Below are 20,757 nucleotides of genomic sequence, written 5' to 3'. Positions count from 1 at the left end.
GTCTTCCTTATAGACACACCATAGCCATTGATAGGTTTAGTTCCTACTGGAAACTGCTGCAAGTCACTGCACACATATACAACTGCAAAGGAATCTTATTGACAAGGGATGGATTTATAGCAGAAGACATGACAGCTTCTTGACATTATTTGATCAGCCTGTGCAGAAACAATGGCTTTTATTTTTTCATCAAATAAGCTTTCAAGTAAAATATGGTGCTACCCAGTGAGTTGAAAATAAAGTGCTCAATCCTTTTTTTGGGGTGTGGACATGTGTCTAGATGGTCATCTGCATTATGCAAAATTAACCATTGAAGTAAGACATTTGCTTATTCTTGAAAGAAATCATCACTTGAAGAGGCTTTTAATTCTACATACATTCATTTATATCATATTGGGTTCACAATTGTGATTTCAGAGCTTCATTTCTTCTCCTGGATACTACTCACCTGTCACACCATAAAGGAGGTTATTCATCGCTGCCTTCTGTGTAAAATAGCATGCGACATTGCCGGTCAAGAAACAGGAGCTCCACTGCTAGCCGACTGTATAACATCACGCAGACCCTTCTAAGTCATTGGAATCAAATTCTGCAGGGGCCTTGTACTCCTAAGCAATAAGTATTACAACCAAACGCTATATTACACTGTTCACTTGTGTAGAGTCTTTCACCTAGAGCTAATCCACAGTTCAACAACAGGTCAATTTTTGTTGGCACTACTGAGATATATTTACAGATGTGGCATTCCACACTCCATATACCAAGACAATGCCCAAAAATTCCATGCAGCCAACAAGGAGGTAACAAAACTGTGTATGGCCACCACTGCTGTTAAGACCACCAATGTTTCGTGCAAAAGGCATAACATGGAGGCTTACAGCACCACGTGGGCTTGGTGAGGAGGATGTTGGGAGAGGATGGTCAATTCAATCAAACTATATCTTCAAAAAGTACTTGGATGCTCCAGCATGGAAAAAGAAGGGCTACAGACTGGTCATAAATACTGAAGCCGCCCTCGATTTGAGGTCAGCCACTCAAAATGAAGCCAAAATTCTCTCACTGGCACACTTCCTTGTGGGGAGAGACTCACAAAATAGTCAACAGCATCCAAACCCCCAAATATAACAAACTTGATGAGAGATTTTAGACTCCTTCACTAAACAGAAGAAGATTTCTGGAAGCACTGGAAGGAAAAATATTGTACGCTCTTGATTAATTTACGCCAAGTCAAATGCCCAGATGGAAGACTGGGGAGGATTTGAACAGGTGATGCCATCCTTCTACTAGAAGCAGTTTTCATACAAATCATTTGGAAGAAGGCAAAAGTGCAGGAGCTGTAAAGAAGGCTGAGATGAAGTCCTATGCACAGCCATCCTTGTCACTTCTGGTAGAAGACATGTCACCAGGTCCGTGCAACTGGTTTTACTCATGGAAACAGACCATGACAAGGGGGGAAAGGGGGGGGGGAGATTGCTAAACAGCATCTCAGCATTTGTATCTGTGTCCCTGCATTTGTAATTAAAGGCATTGTGCAACTTGCATAATCTGTAAGTTATGTGTAAATTAAATTGTATGTTGACTGGGCTTTAAATAACTTTTTATTTGCTCACAACATGGCAATGGCATTTTTAAGCTCTTCTAAAATGTATTTTCTAAGAAATAACAAACCACTTACAGAAAAAAAAGTGTGTGCAATTTAAATGTGACTGTAAAAGTGGATGTGACTATTGAAAGACAGTGCCACATGTTGCCCACACAAAATCAAATGTACAAATTGTTAATGCGCTGTTAATAGAAATAAATCCAGCTGATGATGATGGTATGACATTCCGAAATATGTAGTGTGAATAACAGTATATGTGACTGGTTATAGTAATTTTTATTTTCAATTGAAACAGAAAATGTTCTGCTGTAATATGTATGCCTTTTATTCAGGCATGTTTCTGGCAGACTGAAATATGTCACTGTGATATGTCGCCATTAGCGAAGTTACAGGAACAGTGCCTATATTACAGCTGGCAACTAACTGCAGTGGATTAACATGTATTGCAGTTTAGGTTGTAGGCTGATTTGTTAACTAATGGTCACATTCGTACATCATTAATGATTAAAAATTATGAATTTCAAGAAAAAATTGTTGTGTAAAACTCTGTACTGTTTTCACAAATATGACACATTTGATCAGTGACAAAAATGACTAAATAGGTTTCCTCTTCTTTGTGTGTGTGTGTGTGTGTGTGTGTGTGTGTGTGTGTGTGTGTGTGTGTGTGTGTGTGTGTGTGTGTGTGGTGGGGGGGGATTGCATGTGTACATGCACACATTTTTGGAGTTGTGTCATAGTATACTCTGTGTTAAACAATAAACACTAGTGTATAATCATACGTAGACCAGAATTGTATGCCAGTAACACTGACCATGTAATGATAACAATAGCAAAGTTCATGAGATAAATAAACTGTTCAAAAAATGTTCCATCATCTTTCGATGGAACATTATGTCCGCCAGGAAAACTTTAAGAATGTTCAAAAAATGTTTTGCGCTTTCTGCATATGTGTGGATGTGGGTGGGCTTAGTCAAGGGGGAGTAAGCAGTGAAAGAAAATCTGTGGTACTAAAACAGCAGACAGCTGTGTATAGGGTCCTTTATTTGGAACCCCTACCAGTTTCATTGCTTAAACATCTTCAGGTGAGTATACAAATTGTGTCATATGAGACCCAAATGTTGAGATGGGTAGAAAACCCAACATTCAATGTCAAAATAACAGTAATCCACCACATTATATACAACTTGACAGTATGTTCATGTGGCAGATTACTATTATTTAGACAGTGAATGTTGGGCCTTCTGTCCTTCCCCACAGTTTGCTCTTATAATGTATATACCTGCCTGAGGATGTGGCTTTAAGCTGTGAAACCAGTTATGATTCCAGATATAGGATCTTACACACAAAATCAAAGAATGTAAAGTCCAGGTTGGAATAGCAACAATATTATGAAATGGATAGATTCCTATTCACTGTAAAGATGACACATTGAGTTACAGTCAGACGCAACAAAAAGACTGTTACAAATTCAGCTTTCAGCCAAAGCGTCCTTCAGAAAAGAAAACAAACACACACATTTGCACAAGCAGGAACATTCCACTCGCACATGACTGCTCTCTCTACTTCCATTCCTGTGTTTTGGCCAGAAACTTAATCAATTGGCTGTGAATCTTCTAGATCCAAGACATCAAATGCTGGTGGCTTATTCAGAAGTGGCACTTAAAATGACGTACGAGAACGATTCACATCAGTAATTGCAAGACAGAGGAGGTAGTCATTTTTTAGCATTCCATACTATGTACCAGATCTCATCACACAAAATACTGCACCTGTTTCCTCAGTACCCCTTTCCATATGATCCATAAATCTTTGACACCAATCAATGATTTATCATTAAACAAATAATGCTTATTCATGTTCCACTCACGTTAATGTGACCACCTCCTGTGTTCCGTGTCAAAGTGCAGTAACCACTCACAGTTGGTAGATGGAAGCACTAGCAGTGGAGGGTACATAAAGCATTCTGGAGGATCATGGAAAACAGTGCAGGCAGAAACGAAGTATTTTATTTGCTCTCCAAAAGGGCATGATTGTTGGCTTTCAGGTTGTAGGTAGAAGCATTTCCGAAATGGGTAAATTTGTAAACTGTTTGTGTGGTGCTATGGTTAAAATAACACCGTGCTTGGCAAAATGGCGCTATCCAAAACTGACATTGAGGCAACTGTGGTGCAGCAGAGGCCACATGTGGCAGGGGGTGAACGATGGCTGCAGAGATGTGAACAGGCGAGTAGACATGCAACTGTTGAGCAACTGACTGCCCAGTTGAACCAAGGGGCAACCAACAGTGTCTTCTCAATGACCGTTCAGTGAATGTTGGCATGTATGGCCCTATGCAGCAAGTGCACCCATGTTGACTGCTGTTCTTTGGCAACAAAGGCTGAAATTTGCATACCAGTACTGCAGCTGGACATCTGCTGATTGGTGACCAGTGCTGGCCTTTTCAGATGAATCATGTTTTATGCTCCATTGGATAGATGGCCGTTGATGTGTATGGCATGAAACGTGTGAAAGCAAACACCCTGTAACAATTATCTGAAGGGCCCAGTCCAGAGGAGGGAGTGTTATGGTTTTGAGAACATTTTCATAGCATTCCTTGGGTGCACAGTGGACCAACACAATTAAGTGCCTATCCTTGCAGATCATATTCAATTTTTTCACAGGTTGTCACATTAATGTGACTGGACATTGTTCAGTTCCTTAATTCAAGGAAGTGGTAAAGGATAATAAAATACCAAAGTGAAAGCATTGCTAACAAATTATGAAGAAAACTAGATGGGATGAACGTATTATGAGCATTAAATTTATTGTGTGTGTGTGTAATCTGCACTTACATACTATTAAATGTTGTTATTATAGGATTGTTGGAGGAAACAGTAAAACTGTTACAGAAAATTTAATTAATTTAGTGTTTTGTACTGGTAATAAAATTACACTTTCTTCAGTTTTTAAGCTGCTCGTATTATTTGTACCTTTTTTTTATATATATATATTTATGAACTGCACTACTTACATCATGTCAATAGCGTCTTATAAATAACAGATTTATATCTAACTTTCTGTTGAAATACGAGATACTTGTAACTGTTTGCATATAATATGGGTACATGTAATTGTGAGTACAATTTTCTTTACAGATTCTCAGGTACATCCAGACACACTTCTCCACTGGTTGAAGAAGCAAGTAGCTTTGTATAGTGATCTCCATGTGGAAAATATGACTGATTCTTTTAAGAATGGACTGATTTTATGTGCCATTATCCATCGATATAGGCCTGATCTCATAGATTTTCACTCACTTAAACCAGAAGATGTGTCTGCCAACAACCAGCTAGCATTTGATACATTAGAGAGAGAACTGGGCATACCACCTGTAAGTTACATGTGTTATACATCATTTGTCTGTATCACACTTCAAATAAAATAAGCTTCCTGTTATGAGTCTTTTCTGGAACAGTCTTACATACAGCATTTATAAGAAATTTTATGCCAAAATAATAAGTTCGTACATTTAGACAAAGATGCCCGAAAGCGTTGATATGTTGATAGAAACAATAACAAACACAAACACACACACAAATTTCAAGCTTTCGCAACCCACGGTTGCTTCATCAGGAAAGAGGGAAGGAGAGGGAAAGACGAAAGGATGTGGGTTTTAAGGGAGAGGGTAAGGAGTCATTCCAATCCTGGGAGCGGAAAGACTTACCTCGGGGGGGAGGGGGGGGGGGGGGGACAGGTATACACACTCTCTCGCGCGCACACACACACACACACACACACATACACACACACACACATATCCATCCGCACATAACAGCCACAAGCAGACATATATGTCTGTTATGTGCGGATGGATGTGTGTGTGTGTGTGTGTGTGTGTGTGTGTGTGTGTGTGTGTGTGTGTGTGTGTGTGTGCGTGTGCGTGAGTGTATACCTGTCCCTTATTCCCCCCAAGGTAAGTCTTTCTACTCCCGGGATTGGAATGACTCCTTACCCTCTCCCTTAAAACCCACATCCTTTTGTCTTTCCCCCTCCTTCCCTCTTTCCTGATGAAGCAACCGTGGGTTGCGAAAGCCTGATATTTGTGTATATATATCAAGCTCAGGACCTTCTGTTTGTGTGCCTGTCGACAAAGCAGTGCTTCTGCCTTTCGATGAGTCATCTCCTTTATTCCTAAATAATTTGTAATTTTTCAACCAGAACTTTCCATTCATTATCAGTGATCCATGTGCTTTACAGGTTTGTCACTTGTTAATGAAGCCAATGTGGTTTCACTCTGAGAGCTATAGTGAATCACAGTGCATCTTCCTCTCTTTGTGTTAGCATAGTAGTAGAAATGGACGGGGGGGATTAAGCTTAGTGAAAAGAAAATCTCTGTTTTAAGTAAGTACAGTACTAATTATAAATAAGATAAAGACAGAAATCATTAACCTTTATCTTACAGCAAGATGATCTGTTAAAGTGCTCAAATACCATCCTTGAGGGACTAGGTTCATATCCCCATCGAGCTGTCCTGAGTTAAATTTTCCTTGATTTCTTTAAATCACTTAAGATGAATGCTGGGATGGTTCCTTCGAAGAGACCACAGCTAATTTCTCATTCATCCTTGTCCAGCTAGAGCTTGTACTCAGCTTTTTATAGTCTTTGTAATCAATGGTAAACCTGAGTCTTCAGTCTTTGTGATGTATATTATGCTATTTAGAATTAATTGTTGCCTTTGTTTCTTTTTTAAAGGTAATGACTGGTAAAGAAATGGAACAGTGTGATATTCCAGATAAGCTAACTATGCTGTCATATTTGTCTCAAATTTATGACACATTCAGAGGTGAAATACCCCACATAAAACACCCTAAATTGGTGAGTAACATAAAATTAAAAAACAGAAAAAAATCTAAATGAGGAAGAAGTAGCAACTCTCTCCAAACTGTTTGCTCCAAATAAATTTGAACACAATGACTTTTGTCTGTGGTACCCTGCATGCATTCGTAAAACGTATTTAATGTAAAACCTGTATGGTTACTTAAAAAGCTGGGAATTGTTATTCTTAATTTTGTAGTGAATTTAATTTGGTACCATTTGAATGACTAATAAGTAAAATGTATTCTTATGGAATGTATGAATGCATTATCTTGGTAAAAAAGCAGTGGTCTACAGTGGAGTACAGCTTGGGACACAGTTTTAGTGAAGATGTGGATGTGGAAAAGAAACAGCATTGTATGGGTTAATGGTCAGTTGATAGCAGCAGTCTGTGGCTATACTTTCGGTCTCACAGAACTCACAATACTCTATGAAAAGTCATAGATTTTAATCCATGTGATGTGGTAGGAACCACAAAAAAGAAAAGAAAATATTCATTTTCAATGGGTTAGCTATTTGAGAAATTGTGCTTGGCATGCTATTAGAGTTCCAGAGTTCTCACCATGCAATGTGTTCCATCATTGTGTATGTTAGCATAATTTTGTAAGGCCACTTCTGCTCATAAAATTAATTGTAAGTTGATTTGTTTTTTGGTTGTTCAGTTATTTGCCCCTAAAGCATCATAATTGATGAGTAATCAGTTAAATGTTGACAAATTTGACAGTGGTACAAAAAATTACCTGTTTTCCGTAAACTTGAAGGTACAGCAGTCACTGAACGCACAATTAACAGCTGATACCAGCATAAAATTAATATTTGCTCACATACATGACAAACATTGTGTGGGGGTATGGAGCAATTGTTTAAGCTCAGTTTTAAAGTGATATGTTTCAGTTCATGCAGCATAATGAGAAAATTATTTGCGTAGCGAGTATGAGGTGATTCTAAATGAAATTAAGCATAATAAACAATCATAGAAAATCGTCAGGTTTCAGTTACTCTGATCAACCAGAACATTGTGACCACCTTCTCAATAGCCAGTATGTCTAACTTTGGCACGGATAGCAGTGGCAATGCATCATGGAATGGAAGCAAAGAGGCCTTGGTAGGTCACTGGGGGGAATGGGCACCACATCTGCTTACACAAATCACCTAATTCCCGTAAATTCCAGGGAGAGGGTGATGTACTCTGCTTCCAAATTTCTACATCTACATCTACATTTACATACATACTCCGCAATCCACCATATGGTGCATGGCGGAGGGTACCTCGTACCACAACTAGCATCTTCTCTCCCTGTTCCATTCCCAAACAGAACGAGGGAAAAATGACTGCCTATATGCCTCTGTACGAGCCCTAATCTCTCTTATCTTATCTTTGTGGTCTTTCCACGAAATAGAAATTGGCGGCAGTAAAATTGTACTGCAATCAGACTCATGCTGGTTCTCTAAATTTCCTCAGTAGCAATTCATGAAAAGAACGCCTCCTTTCCTCCAGAGACTCACACCCGAGTTCCTGAAGCATTTCCGTAACACTCGCGTGGTGATCAAACCTACCATTAACAAATCTAACAGCCTGCCTCTGAATTGTTTCTATGTTCTCCCTCAATCCGACCTGATAGGGATCCCAAACACTCGAACTGTACTCAAGAATAGGTCGTATTAGTGTTTTATAAGCAGTATCCTTTACAGATGAACCACATCTTCCGAAAATTCTACCAATGAACCGAGGATGACTATCCGCCTTCCCCACAACTGCCATTATATGCTTGTCCCACTTCATATCGCTCTGCAATGTTACGCCCAAATATTTAATCGATGTGACTGTGTGAAGCGCTACACTACTAATAGAGTATTCAAACATTACGGGATTCTTTTTTCTATTCATCTGCGTTAATTTACATTTATTTATATTTAGAGTTAGCTGCCATTCTTTATACCAATCACAAATCCTGTACAAGTCATCGTGTATCCTCCTACAGTCACTCAACGACGACACCTTCCCGTACAAGTCATCTTGTATCCTCCTACAGTCACTCAACGACGACACCTTCCCGTACACCACAGCATCATCAGCAAACAGCCGCACATTACTATCCACCCTATCCAAAAGATCATTTATGTAGATAGGAAATAACAGCGGACCTACCACACTTCCCTGGGGCACTCCAGATGTATTCCGTCAGGTTCAGATCTGGTGAGTTGGGAGGCCAGCACATCAATTGGAACTCACCAATGTGTTCCTCGAGCCACTCCATCACACTCCTGGCCTTGTGACGTGGTGCACTGCCATTGGGAAACATGATCATCATAAAAAAGGAGTGTATGTGGTCTGCTACCGGTGTACTACATTCCTTGGCCATCAAGTTGCCTTGCACAAGCTTCTCTGGACCTATGGATGTTCACGTGAATGTTCTCCAGAGCATAATCTGGCCGCTACCAGCTTGCCTTCATCCCGCCATGTATGTGTCAAGGAGGAAGACAACAGATTTGTGCCCTCCCATCGCCCTGATGAAGAAGGTACTGGGCTTTATCAGACCATGCAACACCCTGCCACTGCTCCAATGTCCAGTGCCAATGGTCAAGTGCCCATTTCAGTCCTAATTGCTGATGTCATGCTGTTAATATTGGCACCTGCATGCGTCATTGGCTACAGAGGCCCCCTGTTAGGAGTGTGCGGTGCAGTGCATGTTCAAACACCCTTTTACTCTGCCCAGAATTAAAGTCTGATGTTAGTTCTGCCAGTTTGCTGCCTGACCTGTTTTACCAGTCTGCCCAGCCTGTGGTGTCAGACATCTGTGATGAGGGGTGGTCTCCCAACCCCATGATGTCAGGACATGGTCTCACCTCAGTTTCATCACATGTTGAAGATGTTTGCCACAGCACTCCTTGAACACCCACCAAGTTGAATAGATTCCAAAATGCTCGTGCTGAGCCTCTGGGTCATCACAATCTGCCCACCATCAAACTCTGATAGATCATGTGCCTTCCCCATTCTACACACGGACAGCACACTACATAATGCTACATGCACTGTGCTTGTGTCTGATTAGCAGTCATTTCTCACCAGATGACACTGCAATCATCTGTATGTGTTTATATTGATAGCAGGTCGGTGATCATAATGTTCTGGCTGACCAGTGTATCCAATGGTATACCCCTACATGTAACCTCAATAATCAGTAAGTTAGATGTAAGCATCAGAAAGAAAGGAAGTGGAATAACTGTATGACCCAAGTTCTAGATTGAGAAAGTGACAATTTCACTTCATTGGTTCTAAACTAATTGAGTGTAGTTGACATAATTAGCCCATGCCTAGAAACCTTATACAGTTGTTCTTGGTAATATTTCAGTACAGCTAATACTTGCAAACATGTGATGTTGGGAAGCAGTGAAATAATTCTAGACTGCCCACAAAGATATCAGTTTGACTAGTACAAGTACAGTACAATGATGTGACACAATTGGCCATTAATTTTAAATTATAATATTTTCTGTATGGAAAATTATGATGAAATTTGGGCGCTGTTATTTCAGGAATGTGCTAAAATAATTTTGTGTTGATTAGTGTAGGTTATGCATAAAAATTCTTAGGACAATAGAAAGATAGACGTAATATGATGTAGCAAGACTTTTTTTGTTTGTTCACTGATGAGTGAAAAACAAAAGGGAATGAATCATGATGGTCCTCGTAACTAATACCATATAGATATGAATAATTTGCACACATATTTCCCAAATTTAAGGACAAAAGACTGGGGTACATGGGTTACTTGTAATATGACTGGTAGTTCTCCGCGTCCAGCAATAGGTCCCATTTTACTATAGCATTGTTGCGGCCTCAGTCTGTGATACATCATTAGCACATTAGAACTGAAATATTAACTAGTGTTAATTTGTTAATTATGGCTAAAAGTTCTTCTTGTCATTTGTACACTTCTAAAGAAAAACTTAAAACAATCAATGAAGCATAGAACATTGTAAACCGTGCAGTGAGAAGAAAGTACAATATGAGTGCAGATTGTATTTGCAACTGGTGAAAAAAACACAGCTGCAGAAATGAACGGTAATTGCTGGGCTTTTCAAGGCCAAAAAGTGAAGCATCCGGACCTCAAAAAAAAGCTGTGCGATTATGTAGACGAGAAGTGACAATATGGATGCATGGTGACTAGTGAAATGTGCCAGCTGTAGGTGTTTCAAAGCTATCTGGGGTGGCAATCAAGATTTTTCAGTTGAAATGGGTTAGGCTTCTGGAGGAAAACTAAGTTTTCTCAATGGCTTTCAGGTGATCACAAGAAAAAAGTGTGATTTTTCATCACTACATGATCAAATTGCATCATGAACATTCCTATATATTGTGACAAATTGGTAATGCAGATCAGATGCCAGTCTATTTTGAGATGTCACTGACAACACTGTGATCACAAAAGGGGAGTCCAGATCACGATACGAACTTGTGGGAGTGAGATGCAATGCTGTATAGTCATGTTGTGTGTAACTGGTGATGGGCAAAAGCTGCCAGTTTATGTGATACTTAAAAGTATAACTATTCCGAAAATGTCAGTCAATGGCATATCAGTGGGAGTGAATTCAAAAGGGTGGATGGACAGTGACCTTGTGGTTGACTGGATGATGCATGTAGGCAATGTTGTTGTGGTGCATTACTGAATTTATGTAATATGCTGGTCCTGCACAGCTTCTGCAGACATACAACTCAGGAAGTGCAAGACGTGTTACAAAAAGGGGAAAACTGGGTTGGTCATTATTCATGGAGGTCTAACATCCATCCTACAACCACTACATAAGTGTGTAAATCAGACATTCAAAGCTCCACTTAAACAGCAATATATAGATGGATGGCAGATGAAAACTGTGAGTTCATGCCAAGTGGAAAAAATAAATTGGCTAGACTTGTCGCAGATTTGTGAGTGGGTGAAATGTACATGGGACTCCGTTCTGCTACCACTGGTGGAAAAACTCTTTAAAGAATGTGTTAACACAAATTTGCTGGATGTAACAGAGCATGACAAATTATGGGAAGATGGCGACGACAATGGTTTTTCCACTATTGATGACGAGGCAATAACATTGGATGGAAACTTACAATGAAATGAACTTGGAAATATTATCTGGGGAATACTTAAAGTGTATAGTAATAACCAGATAATTTTTTGCACACATTCTTAATGTTCATAATTTATTTTCTTCATTTGTGTGGCCATAGTGTCCGCAGTTGCTTTACAATTCTTGGGGTATTTTTGGTCTGTCGTTGCAACTACAAAAATGCGTGATTTTTTTTTTTTGCCACCAGACGCATTTTGATTTATTGAGGTAAAGGATAATCAGCGATGGTGATTTTTGGCTGCTTTCTTGCTTACATCGGGAAATGCAGTCTGATAGCACATCGATGTTTTCTGTTTTCGACACTGATAATTTTCGTCAAATACAGTGGTGTGCATAAAAGTGTGGTATGAGAAATGCATAGTGCTGCAGAACATCTAAAAATTAGATGAACATTATCAGTGCCAAAAACAGAAAAATGTCGATGTGCTAGCAGACCTCATTTCCCAATGTAAGCAAGAAATCAGCTGAAAAATCACTACCACTGATGATGCTTTACCTCAATAAAGCAAAACACGTCTGGTGAAAAAAATCACACATTTTTGTGGTTGCAACAACTGACCAAAAATACCGTCAAGATTTATTATTTTTATTTTTGAATGGAGATGAACACATTTAAAGGCAGCACAGATACAGACAAGAATCAACTTACTAACAACTGGCAATGACTAACACACACTAATTGTAACATAGCTCCAATTGGGACCAACTATGCAGGTGCCAACACTGGGCTATAAATAACATATACCAATTAAAGATTTATGAAGTATTATTGAACTGGCTGTGAAACTAGACATGTAACTACAAGTTTCAATTCTGCAATTATCCAGTTGCAATATTTAGTTTTACAAAATGTAATGATGTATTTTATAGAAACACAATTTTGGTAGAGATCCAATCTTGATGCAAAAATGAGTAAAAGAAGTTTCACAAACTATCGTGCCAGAATTATTCTAATTTACATTTTAATTACATAATTTTTTTATTTTTACATTGTCACTGATCTTTGGACAAATTTGAGCAAGTCATTACAAGCCTTCGAATAGATTGTATATAATTCTTAGTTAATTTCAAATTATCATGTTTTCTTTCAGAATGTTCTGCAAAAGCAGTTTTGTAAAAAATAACAGTAATTTAACATTCTACACAATGTTTTGTAGTCTAATTACATTTGCAATATGGTTATGAATGATAAAGGGTTGTACATTAAAGGATCAGGCTGTGAACTACTCAGTACATTACAGTGATTACAGTGTGCATTTGTGTGTGTATGCTTACGTGTGTGTGTGTGTGTGTGTGTGTGTGTGTGTGTGTGTGTGTGTGTGTGTGTGTGTGTGTGTGTGTATGGCCGTGTGCGTCCCGTGTGTGCTATAGCTCAGTAGGGAATTTATCTGGAAGCTAGCAGAGTTTTCAGTATTGTTTCTGTCTTATTTGCAACATAATACTTGTGATTTTCATTTAGTTGTTACCCCTTAAATCATTTACTGTTTATATGCAGTTATTTAGGTTAATGTAAAGAAAGATGTAGAACTGCACTTGCCTTAAAAAAAAAACAGAATTACAAAATCTTGAGTTGTTTATGTTGTAATATTGCTTTGGTTTGAAGGCAATGCCTCAGTTGGGTCTATCCATATTTTGTACTAACAAAGAAAATATGAGTAATTACCAGTGTCCTCTGTTATTTAGGTAACAGTAACTTTGGTTTAGGTTGTAGCTTCTGATATTGTAGAGGTATACCCCTTTTTTTTAATGTTGACATCATTCATTTACAGGAAGTAGAACCTGAAGACATCCCTGCAGCACCTAGAGCTATTAAATTCCGCCACTTGCAGCAGTTGACACCAGCACAAAAAGTGAATCTCATTGGACGTATAAGCAATACCCAGCATCACAATCGTAGTGCTGTAAGTAGGAAGCGATTTTCCTCAGACAGAGATTTGCTTACTGGAGCCAGTACTCCATATGGAATTGGTGGTGAAAAAAAGACTGAAACTTCAAGAAAGTCACGTAGCAAGCGAAGGAGCCTGGAGAAAGAAAGACAAACTGGAGATGTAAGTTAAATTGTGTTTTAGTGTCCTTCTTAGAAACACTGTGCTATCAGATGATTCAACCATTACTACTGATCACAAATGCATTCATTCTGTACAGGTCATCCCCATGTGTACACTCGTCGTTCACTAGGCGTTCGCTGCACTCATTGTTCCTTATGCATCTCGTAATTGTTGTGATTTTTTATTTGTATGCGAGTCCTAAATTCTTAGTATTATACAACAAATGTCTGAAAAAAACATGAGTCAATCTTTACTTTAGTCTTATTCTCAAAATTCTCTATTCTTGTAATATGGATTTATCATTAACACATTTATAATGTTTACTTTATATCTTGTCATTTCATTATTGTACTTGAAAAATGTCCTTGTGTTGCCCAATCACTTATTTTTGCCAAACCACTTATGCGTATTTGAAGCTAAATGTGTTACAATGCTTAGGAAGAACGTGAGAAACGTTTGGAAGAAATTCGCCAAAATAGACTGGAGAGAGAACGAAGAAGAAAATACCTTCGAAAGTTGACTACGTTACAGTTCTATAAAAGCATGCAAATGCTTCAGACAAATGCTAGATATGAAAATTCACAGCCATTTGAAGATTATTCAATATTTCTTTATCGTCAGACAGCTCCAAGTTTTGAAGAACGTGTGAAAGATTTGGAGAGAAAACTATATTACCCTGTAAGAAACTTCATACGTATGTGCATGGTGTTGTGTTCAGGAATGTTTCAGCAGATGTTGTTGAGTTAATTAACATTATTAACATTCTTTTGTCAGGAGCACAACTTGTTTCCCAATGATACCTTAAACCATTCTCATTAGCTGCCAGAAAATGTTTGTTGTTTGTTATTGAGTAGACAGGCTTTATGTGTCTGAGCCTTACTGCAATGTGATTAACATAATATTTGACCATACTTCAGATACTTCCTTGGTCATTAGTTTGGTTATAATTTTGTCACTGAAGCACAAGTTGGAAGCTACTTTTCCTCTTGTACTGATGTTTTACATTTTTCTCCCCTTGATATGTATATTGTTAAGAATATGTAATTTATAAGTGTAATACTTTACAAGCTGCACAGATATGACTCAGCTCTGCTCTGCTAATGATCTGTTATGCCTTTGTTTGTTATGATAAATTCAGTATTGTAATTACGTACATGACTATTTTTGTGATGTATTGGTTTGATATCAATATTGCCATGAGTCCTGTTAATAAGTGTGTTCCAGGAAAATATTTTTGATACCTTACTTTATTTCAAAACTGTGGCTAAACTGAGAATGTGATCAGCACGAGTCCTCATTACTCCATTTTGTATAATTAGCTTCCTATCAAATATATTGAATCTTGGCTTCTCTCCTTGATAACACACACACACACACACACACACACACACACACACACACACAAACAAACAAACAAACAAAATGTTGAGTCTGCTGACTGCTGTGGTGCCACATTTTTTCCTTTTCTGTACTTGATCTAACAAGCTTTAACCTCAAGCTTTAATGCTGTGAAATAATTGCAACATTCTTGTTTTGTGTTTAAACTGCAGTCAGTTAAATGATATCTGAAAGAAAATGACGTTGAACTACTGTCATGTATGCACGGTTCTTTATATTCCACGTATTTCGAATAAGTTAGTAGAGACAGTGTCACATAATTAAATCTTAATATCATTCATTATTAGTGTCATCTGTAATGTGGTGCTGAATTAGTTTGTCATTGGTTTATAAAAATGTAAATGGCTAACTGCATTTATGTTACAATAAAAAAAATCTCAGTATCTGAAATATGTAAACAGGTACTGAATTTGAATATTTTCTCTCTTACTGCAGACATACGTAACACAAGTTATGATATGGTTAACATACTAAATGACAGATTCTTTTCGAAGATTATATTAAGTTTAGGAATTTTAGACTGACATTTATTCTCTTGAAGCACATGACTTTATGGACAGTTGGTTTACTTATGAAAACAGACGGAAGCATAGATTCTGTGGAAGGATAGTGTTACAGACAAAGAGATAGAGTACTACAGAGACCCCCTCATATCAGCACAGTGAAGAGGACTTAAAAAGCATCAGTAGTTTACATAGAAATATTGTAGTGTCTCACATCAGTTGCAGGACATTTACAACAAGAACACATGGTCGAGAAAATACAGTTCGATATCAGACTCCGTGTATTGTAGTGCACCCTCTACCTTATAGTCTAACTTCAAGGAGATGACATTTGACAGCAAGCAAGCTGTATTACTGTCACCAGCAGCACACCGGTTGGAGCCTAGTGTTGTCAGTGCTCACTGTATGGACACTTCCGTTGCGCAAAGAATTATGCCTGCCAGAGATTTTTATAATGTTTTTCTAGGTGCTATTAAAGTTGTCAAAAAAGGACATAGAGGGGACTCTGTAGAGATTTATATTATACATGGATGTGAAACTTATTTATTTGGATGGATAAAAAAATCTAGAATTTGACTAAGCACAAAAATCTCACTGTTATCAATTTCAGGTTTAAACCAACTCTCTGTCCTCATATTAGGTGAGCTCTATTGATTTTTAGGATCACTTCAGACTCTGGTTTTTTTATAAATGCTTAAGTAGCTGGTCACTAGAGGTTTAATAGTTTCATCTGATAGGTGGGTGGGGGGAGGATGGTGTACTACTTTTGGCCTTACACTAGTACTTCAGGTAGTCATACAGCTGCTACTGCAATGAAATTCACCTTTAAAAAAATAAAATAAAACTAGTTTACAACCTACAAACAGTCAGTCACCTGAAGAGCAGCTCTGTTATGAATAGCACCCTGACCCATTTAGGGAGACCCTAAAATTCTCAAACCTATGTCACAGATCCAGGAAGTCATAGTTTAGCTTGTCACAGAACTTCTGAATTATCTCGTTCAAGCCTCCCACTCAACTCAAAACCAGGGGAACATCATCAGTTCTGTGGACAATGCTGCAGATTGTGAGCTTTGTTGAAATTCTGCGAGTACAGTTGGTCTTCTCATTCTCAACATTCTCTGGCAGTTGCTGAATGATCTGAGCCCGTAGATGAGAGGCATAATTTATTTCAACATGAGCCACAACCTGCAGTAGGTTGCATCCTGTTCCCTCAATGGTTACTAGAAGAGCCTCTACACGCACACACACACACACACACACACACACACACACACAAAAGATGTGCACAAGGTGACCCTTCCCATCCTTTGCTGTCACCTGCTTAAGGGATAACACTTTGTAGCACATATGAACTGCCATTTATTAATAGACTCTACCCTTTGGTATTTTCCGACAGGTGAAAAATGTCTCATTTGCTCAGCTTCAATTGAAAATATCACCACGTACTTGTTGATTTATCAGTAAGTGTAATATTGTGGGTCTTCCTTGTTCCTTGTCCTCTCTAAAAAGGGCCCCAAGACCTATCATCCACAATCAAGTGGATAAGTGGTGATACATCCTTTACTTCTTACAGAGAAGACATTATCCACAGGGCAGGATAGTACTTGGGATGCCACTAGTATTCTGGTACATGTGTCTCTGTAGTACTCCCAAAAAACCCTCTCATAATAGCTTCCAGTCACGTGACAGCAGTCAAAAGTATTTCCAGCTGCTTACGGACAGCAACAAATTTATCCCATGCTCATGAAAAGCATTCACAGTGAAGCTGCATTATGGCTGGGGGTGCAGTGCTTTACAAAACAGCAAACAAATCAATTTACACTTGTTTTGCTGACCCTATTTTAATTTCTAAATCTGTTATACTACAATGATCACAAGTTCTCTTTATGAACTTAAATTATTAACATCCAACAAAGAGATTTCTTTTGCAACAGGAGAAAATTCTGTCTATCATTCCTGTAGGGATAGTGAAGACAAGGTTAGGCTAATTAGTGCATGCTCAGAGTTATTTAAGAAATAAATCTTCCTATGCTCCCTATATGAATGGAACAAGAAGCAGCCCTAATAATTGTCACAATGAGAAGTATCCTACCATACACTTCACAGTGGTTACAGAATATGGTTGCTGATTTAGGTGACTTACTAATCAGTAGTACACGTCCTAAGTAGGAAACACAGCCGAAAAATCAGCATTAGGTGTACCTCAAAAATGTTGGATGATGCTGTTGTTAAAGAGATAGTATAAATGGTAAATTGTTCAAACATACATATAAACTTGCAAGATAAGTACATGGTACAGACACTGGAAATTGACACCCAATGTAAGCAAAATTCCTCCTTTACTAAATCATCACCAATAAATCCGTAGAATCAGACACAGAAGTTAAATGTATTTGCATTTGCAGTGCATGGAGGCACTTATGAAGTAATTAAATTATAAATGTTTTCGACATCACTTGTGCGAAATTCAGATTGCCCTTTTCTCTCTTGATATACTGAGAACCATAGATGAAGGGCAACAGGCAGAATCCGTATTTCTAGATGTCTGGAAAGCATTTGACATGGTGCCACATCAAAGCAATTCAGAGGTGGGCTGCTAGATTTGTTACCAGTAGGTTTGAACCACACGTAAGTGTTAATGAGATGCTTCGGAAACTCAAATGGGAACCCCTGGAGGGAAGACAACATTCTTTTCAGAAAACACCATTGAGAAAATTTAAAGAACTGGCATTTGAAGCTGACAGCTGAATGACTGTACTGCTGCCAACATACATCGTGCATAAGGAACACGAATATAAGGTACAAGAAATTTGGGCTCACACGGAGGCATACAGGGTGCCGATTTTCCCTTGCTCTATTTGCAAGTGGAACAGGAGGGGAAATGACAAGTAGTGGTGCAGTGTACCCTCCATCATGCACCGTACGTTGGCTTGTGGAGTATCTTTGTAGATGTAGATATAAAGAGGAGGAGCCAGGCTGAAATTTACTTGGAGAATTTACAAAAAACATAACTCACATTATGAAGGGTATTTAAGAGACTGTCATCCAACCCAGAACTTTTTGTTGCCCCTCTGTGACCTTTACCAAAGTAGAAAAACGAAAGAAAGGGAGACTCTTCAAAGAAGAGTGCCATATTAGTTCTCTTATTTCTGGAGCCAAAATGAAAATTCAACTACCTTGTTTAACAAACACCAGCGAGAGAGGCAAAAATGAAGATGATGTGCCTTCGGAAAAGGATTGGAATCGAGGAACATGTTACTGCCTTTGAAATATACATATCACAGTGTTTGTGGTGATAATAGTAGTGAAATTCGTGTTGGAGAGATGAGTAGTGGCAGCTGTTTTTCTCAAGTGTCATTCCCTGATGCAATATGAAAGCCATTCAGATATGTTAGTACACTGTGCATCCTGTACCACAGTGGCTGTCCCCGGAGGAATGGTCAGTATTCAGGGATGTGACAGGAATGATCGTTTGAAGCAAAAAAGATTAGTAATCATGAAGATTAGTAATCATGAGCTCTAAAAATGCATACCTTGAGAGCTATGAGCACTTGTTCAATAGAAGAGGTGTGTTTCATAGTAGCAAAGATTATCAAGTGCTCATAGCTCACAAGGCATGCATTTGAGAGCTCATGCTTTGAATGATCATTCCTGTCATGTTCCTGAATATTGACCGTTCCTGCTGGGACACCTTGTATGTATATGGGATGTAGGCATCATCAGTTCTTTGGGATGTTAAGGGCAACACTCAGTCACAGAATCTAATTCATTACATATCTAGATTTAGACTATAACATAGTCATCATTATTTTGTTTCTGCTATGCAAATACTAGCATTAATATTCACGTGGTTGTGCTCTGAAATGGTTATACCTAGTTCTAGTAATATACTGATGTTGAATGTGTTGTAGTTGAAATCTAGATTTTCAATAAATTACAGAATCAGCAAGTGACTGCTGTCCTTCTTTACATCTAAATATTCAACATTCACTGTGCACCAGCAGTTTCGAATGGATTCCAATTTAATTACAACTATTTGGGATGTGATAAATTTTTTGTGTCACCTGTAAAATTTAGTTCTTAAGGCATAACATATCTCTGAATGGACTAAATATTTGTGTCAAAAATTTTAGTCTCGCTACCTCTGCTTCCTCCCCCCCACTCTCCCTCCCTCCGGAAAATTTTCTGCAGCCGCCCGTGGGGCACTTGGGTGTCACAGTGAATGTTTCTTGCTATATAATATTTGAAACATATATTTTTTATTAACTTCAGTTTTGCATTTTATGATAGTCCTTAACAGCCCCACTGGCTAATTATAACTTTTAGTTTCACGTAATTTGAAACTGCGAGCCAAAGCCTCTTTACGACATTAGATTTCAGTAACTGAACCTACTTTTATGTTTTTCTTTTTATCTACTATTAAAGGACCGTGATGCGAGGTTTCTGAATGACATAAAGCGAGGAGGAGCAGGTGAAGATATGTCAGGCAGGATAAAGACTCTGGAAGAGAAACTAAGAGGAACAACTCACACAGAGAAGAAGCCAAAAGACCTGCTTCGTGCTATAGGTTAGTAGTATTTGTTAGTAAGTATTACCTCTTTTTGTATGTGTCTCTAATTTTTATACTTTTTCTGTGTTTTTATGGTCATCAGTATTATGATAATGGGTGTTATGGATGGAAAGTAATTGGTAATTTTATGAAAGGTGACATTATTATCACATCTTTGCTTTATTTGTTATTTTCTTAAATTTGTTTCCCAATACAATATTATTTACATTCTTACAATTTTGTGATCACTGTCTGACAAAAACCAATCGTGCAAGAATATAGACCTGATTCTGCCAAGAAACAGTTTTTTAAAATATGATCTGAGGGTTAGTTGCAAGAGAGGAAAGCCTTGGAGGAGTTTTGGAGGAGCTATTGGTGTAGGTGTTGAGGGATTCAGTGATGGAGGAGATAGATTTACTGCAGACATCTAGGCTGTAGAGAAGGAAGTTTTTGCTGTGGAAGGGGTGGCAGCTGTCAAAGTTTAGATATTTTTGCTTATCGTTTATATAGATTGAGGTTGAATGTGGGCTTGAGTTAGGTGGACGTCAATGTCAAGGGAGGCTTTGGAAGTTAGGCAGAGGTCAACATCAAAGAAGGTGGCTTTGGATTTGGAAAAGGACCATGTGAATAAGAGTTACGAAAAGGCATTAAGCTGATGCAGAAATGTTAGAGTTCT

The 20,757-nt window shown here is 38.3% G+C and overlaps 1 protein-coding gene across 3 annotated transcripts in view; it reads left to right on the top strand.

Annotated features, from left to right (window-relative positions):
* Window positions 1–20,757, top strand: part of LOC124796266 (F-actin-monooxygenase Mical) — a 554,406-nt gene that overhangs the window by 336,975 nt on the left and 196,674 nt on the right. For 2 of the 3 annotated variants that reach the window (XM_047260378.1, XM_047260377.1), the window contains exons 13-17: window positions 4,738–4,973; window positions 6,335–6,457; window positions 13,351–13,629; window positions 14,068–14,307; window positions 19,958–20,099. In XM_047260378.1, the coding sequence (XP_047116334.1) occupies window positions 4,738–4,973; window positions 6,335–6,457; window positions 13,351–13,629; window positions 14,068–14,307; window positions 19,958–20,099 (1,020 nt within the window). The remainder of the gene's footprint in view (window positions 1–4,737; window positions 4,974–6,334; window positions 6,458–13,350; window positions 13,630–14,067; window positions 14,308–19,957; window positions 20,100–20,757) is intronic. The other variant, XM_047260379.1, reaches the window with a different exon arrangement.

The sequence above is a fragment of the Schistocerca piceifrons genome, chromosome 4, assembly GCF_021461385.2.
Source record: "Schistocerca piceifrons isolate TAMUIC-IGC-003096 chromosome 4, iqSchPice1.1, whole genome shotgun sequence".
Taxonomy (NCBI): domain Eukaryota; kingdom Metazoa; phylum Arthropoda; class Insecta; order Orthoptera; family Acrididae; genus Schistocerca; species Schistocerca piceifrons.
Note: the sequence above shows the minus strand (reverse complement) of the source record. Positions and strands in the feature narration are given on the sequence as shown.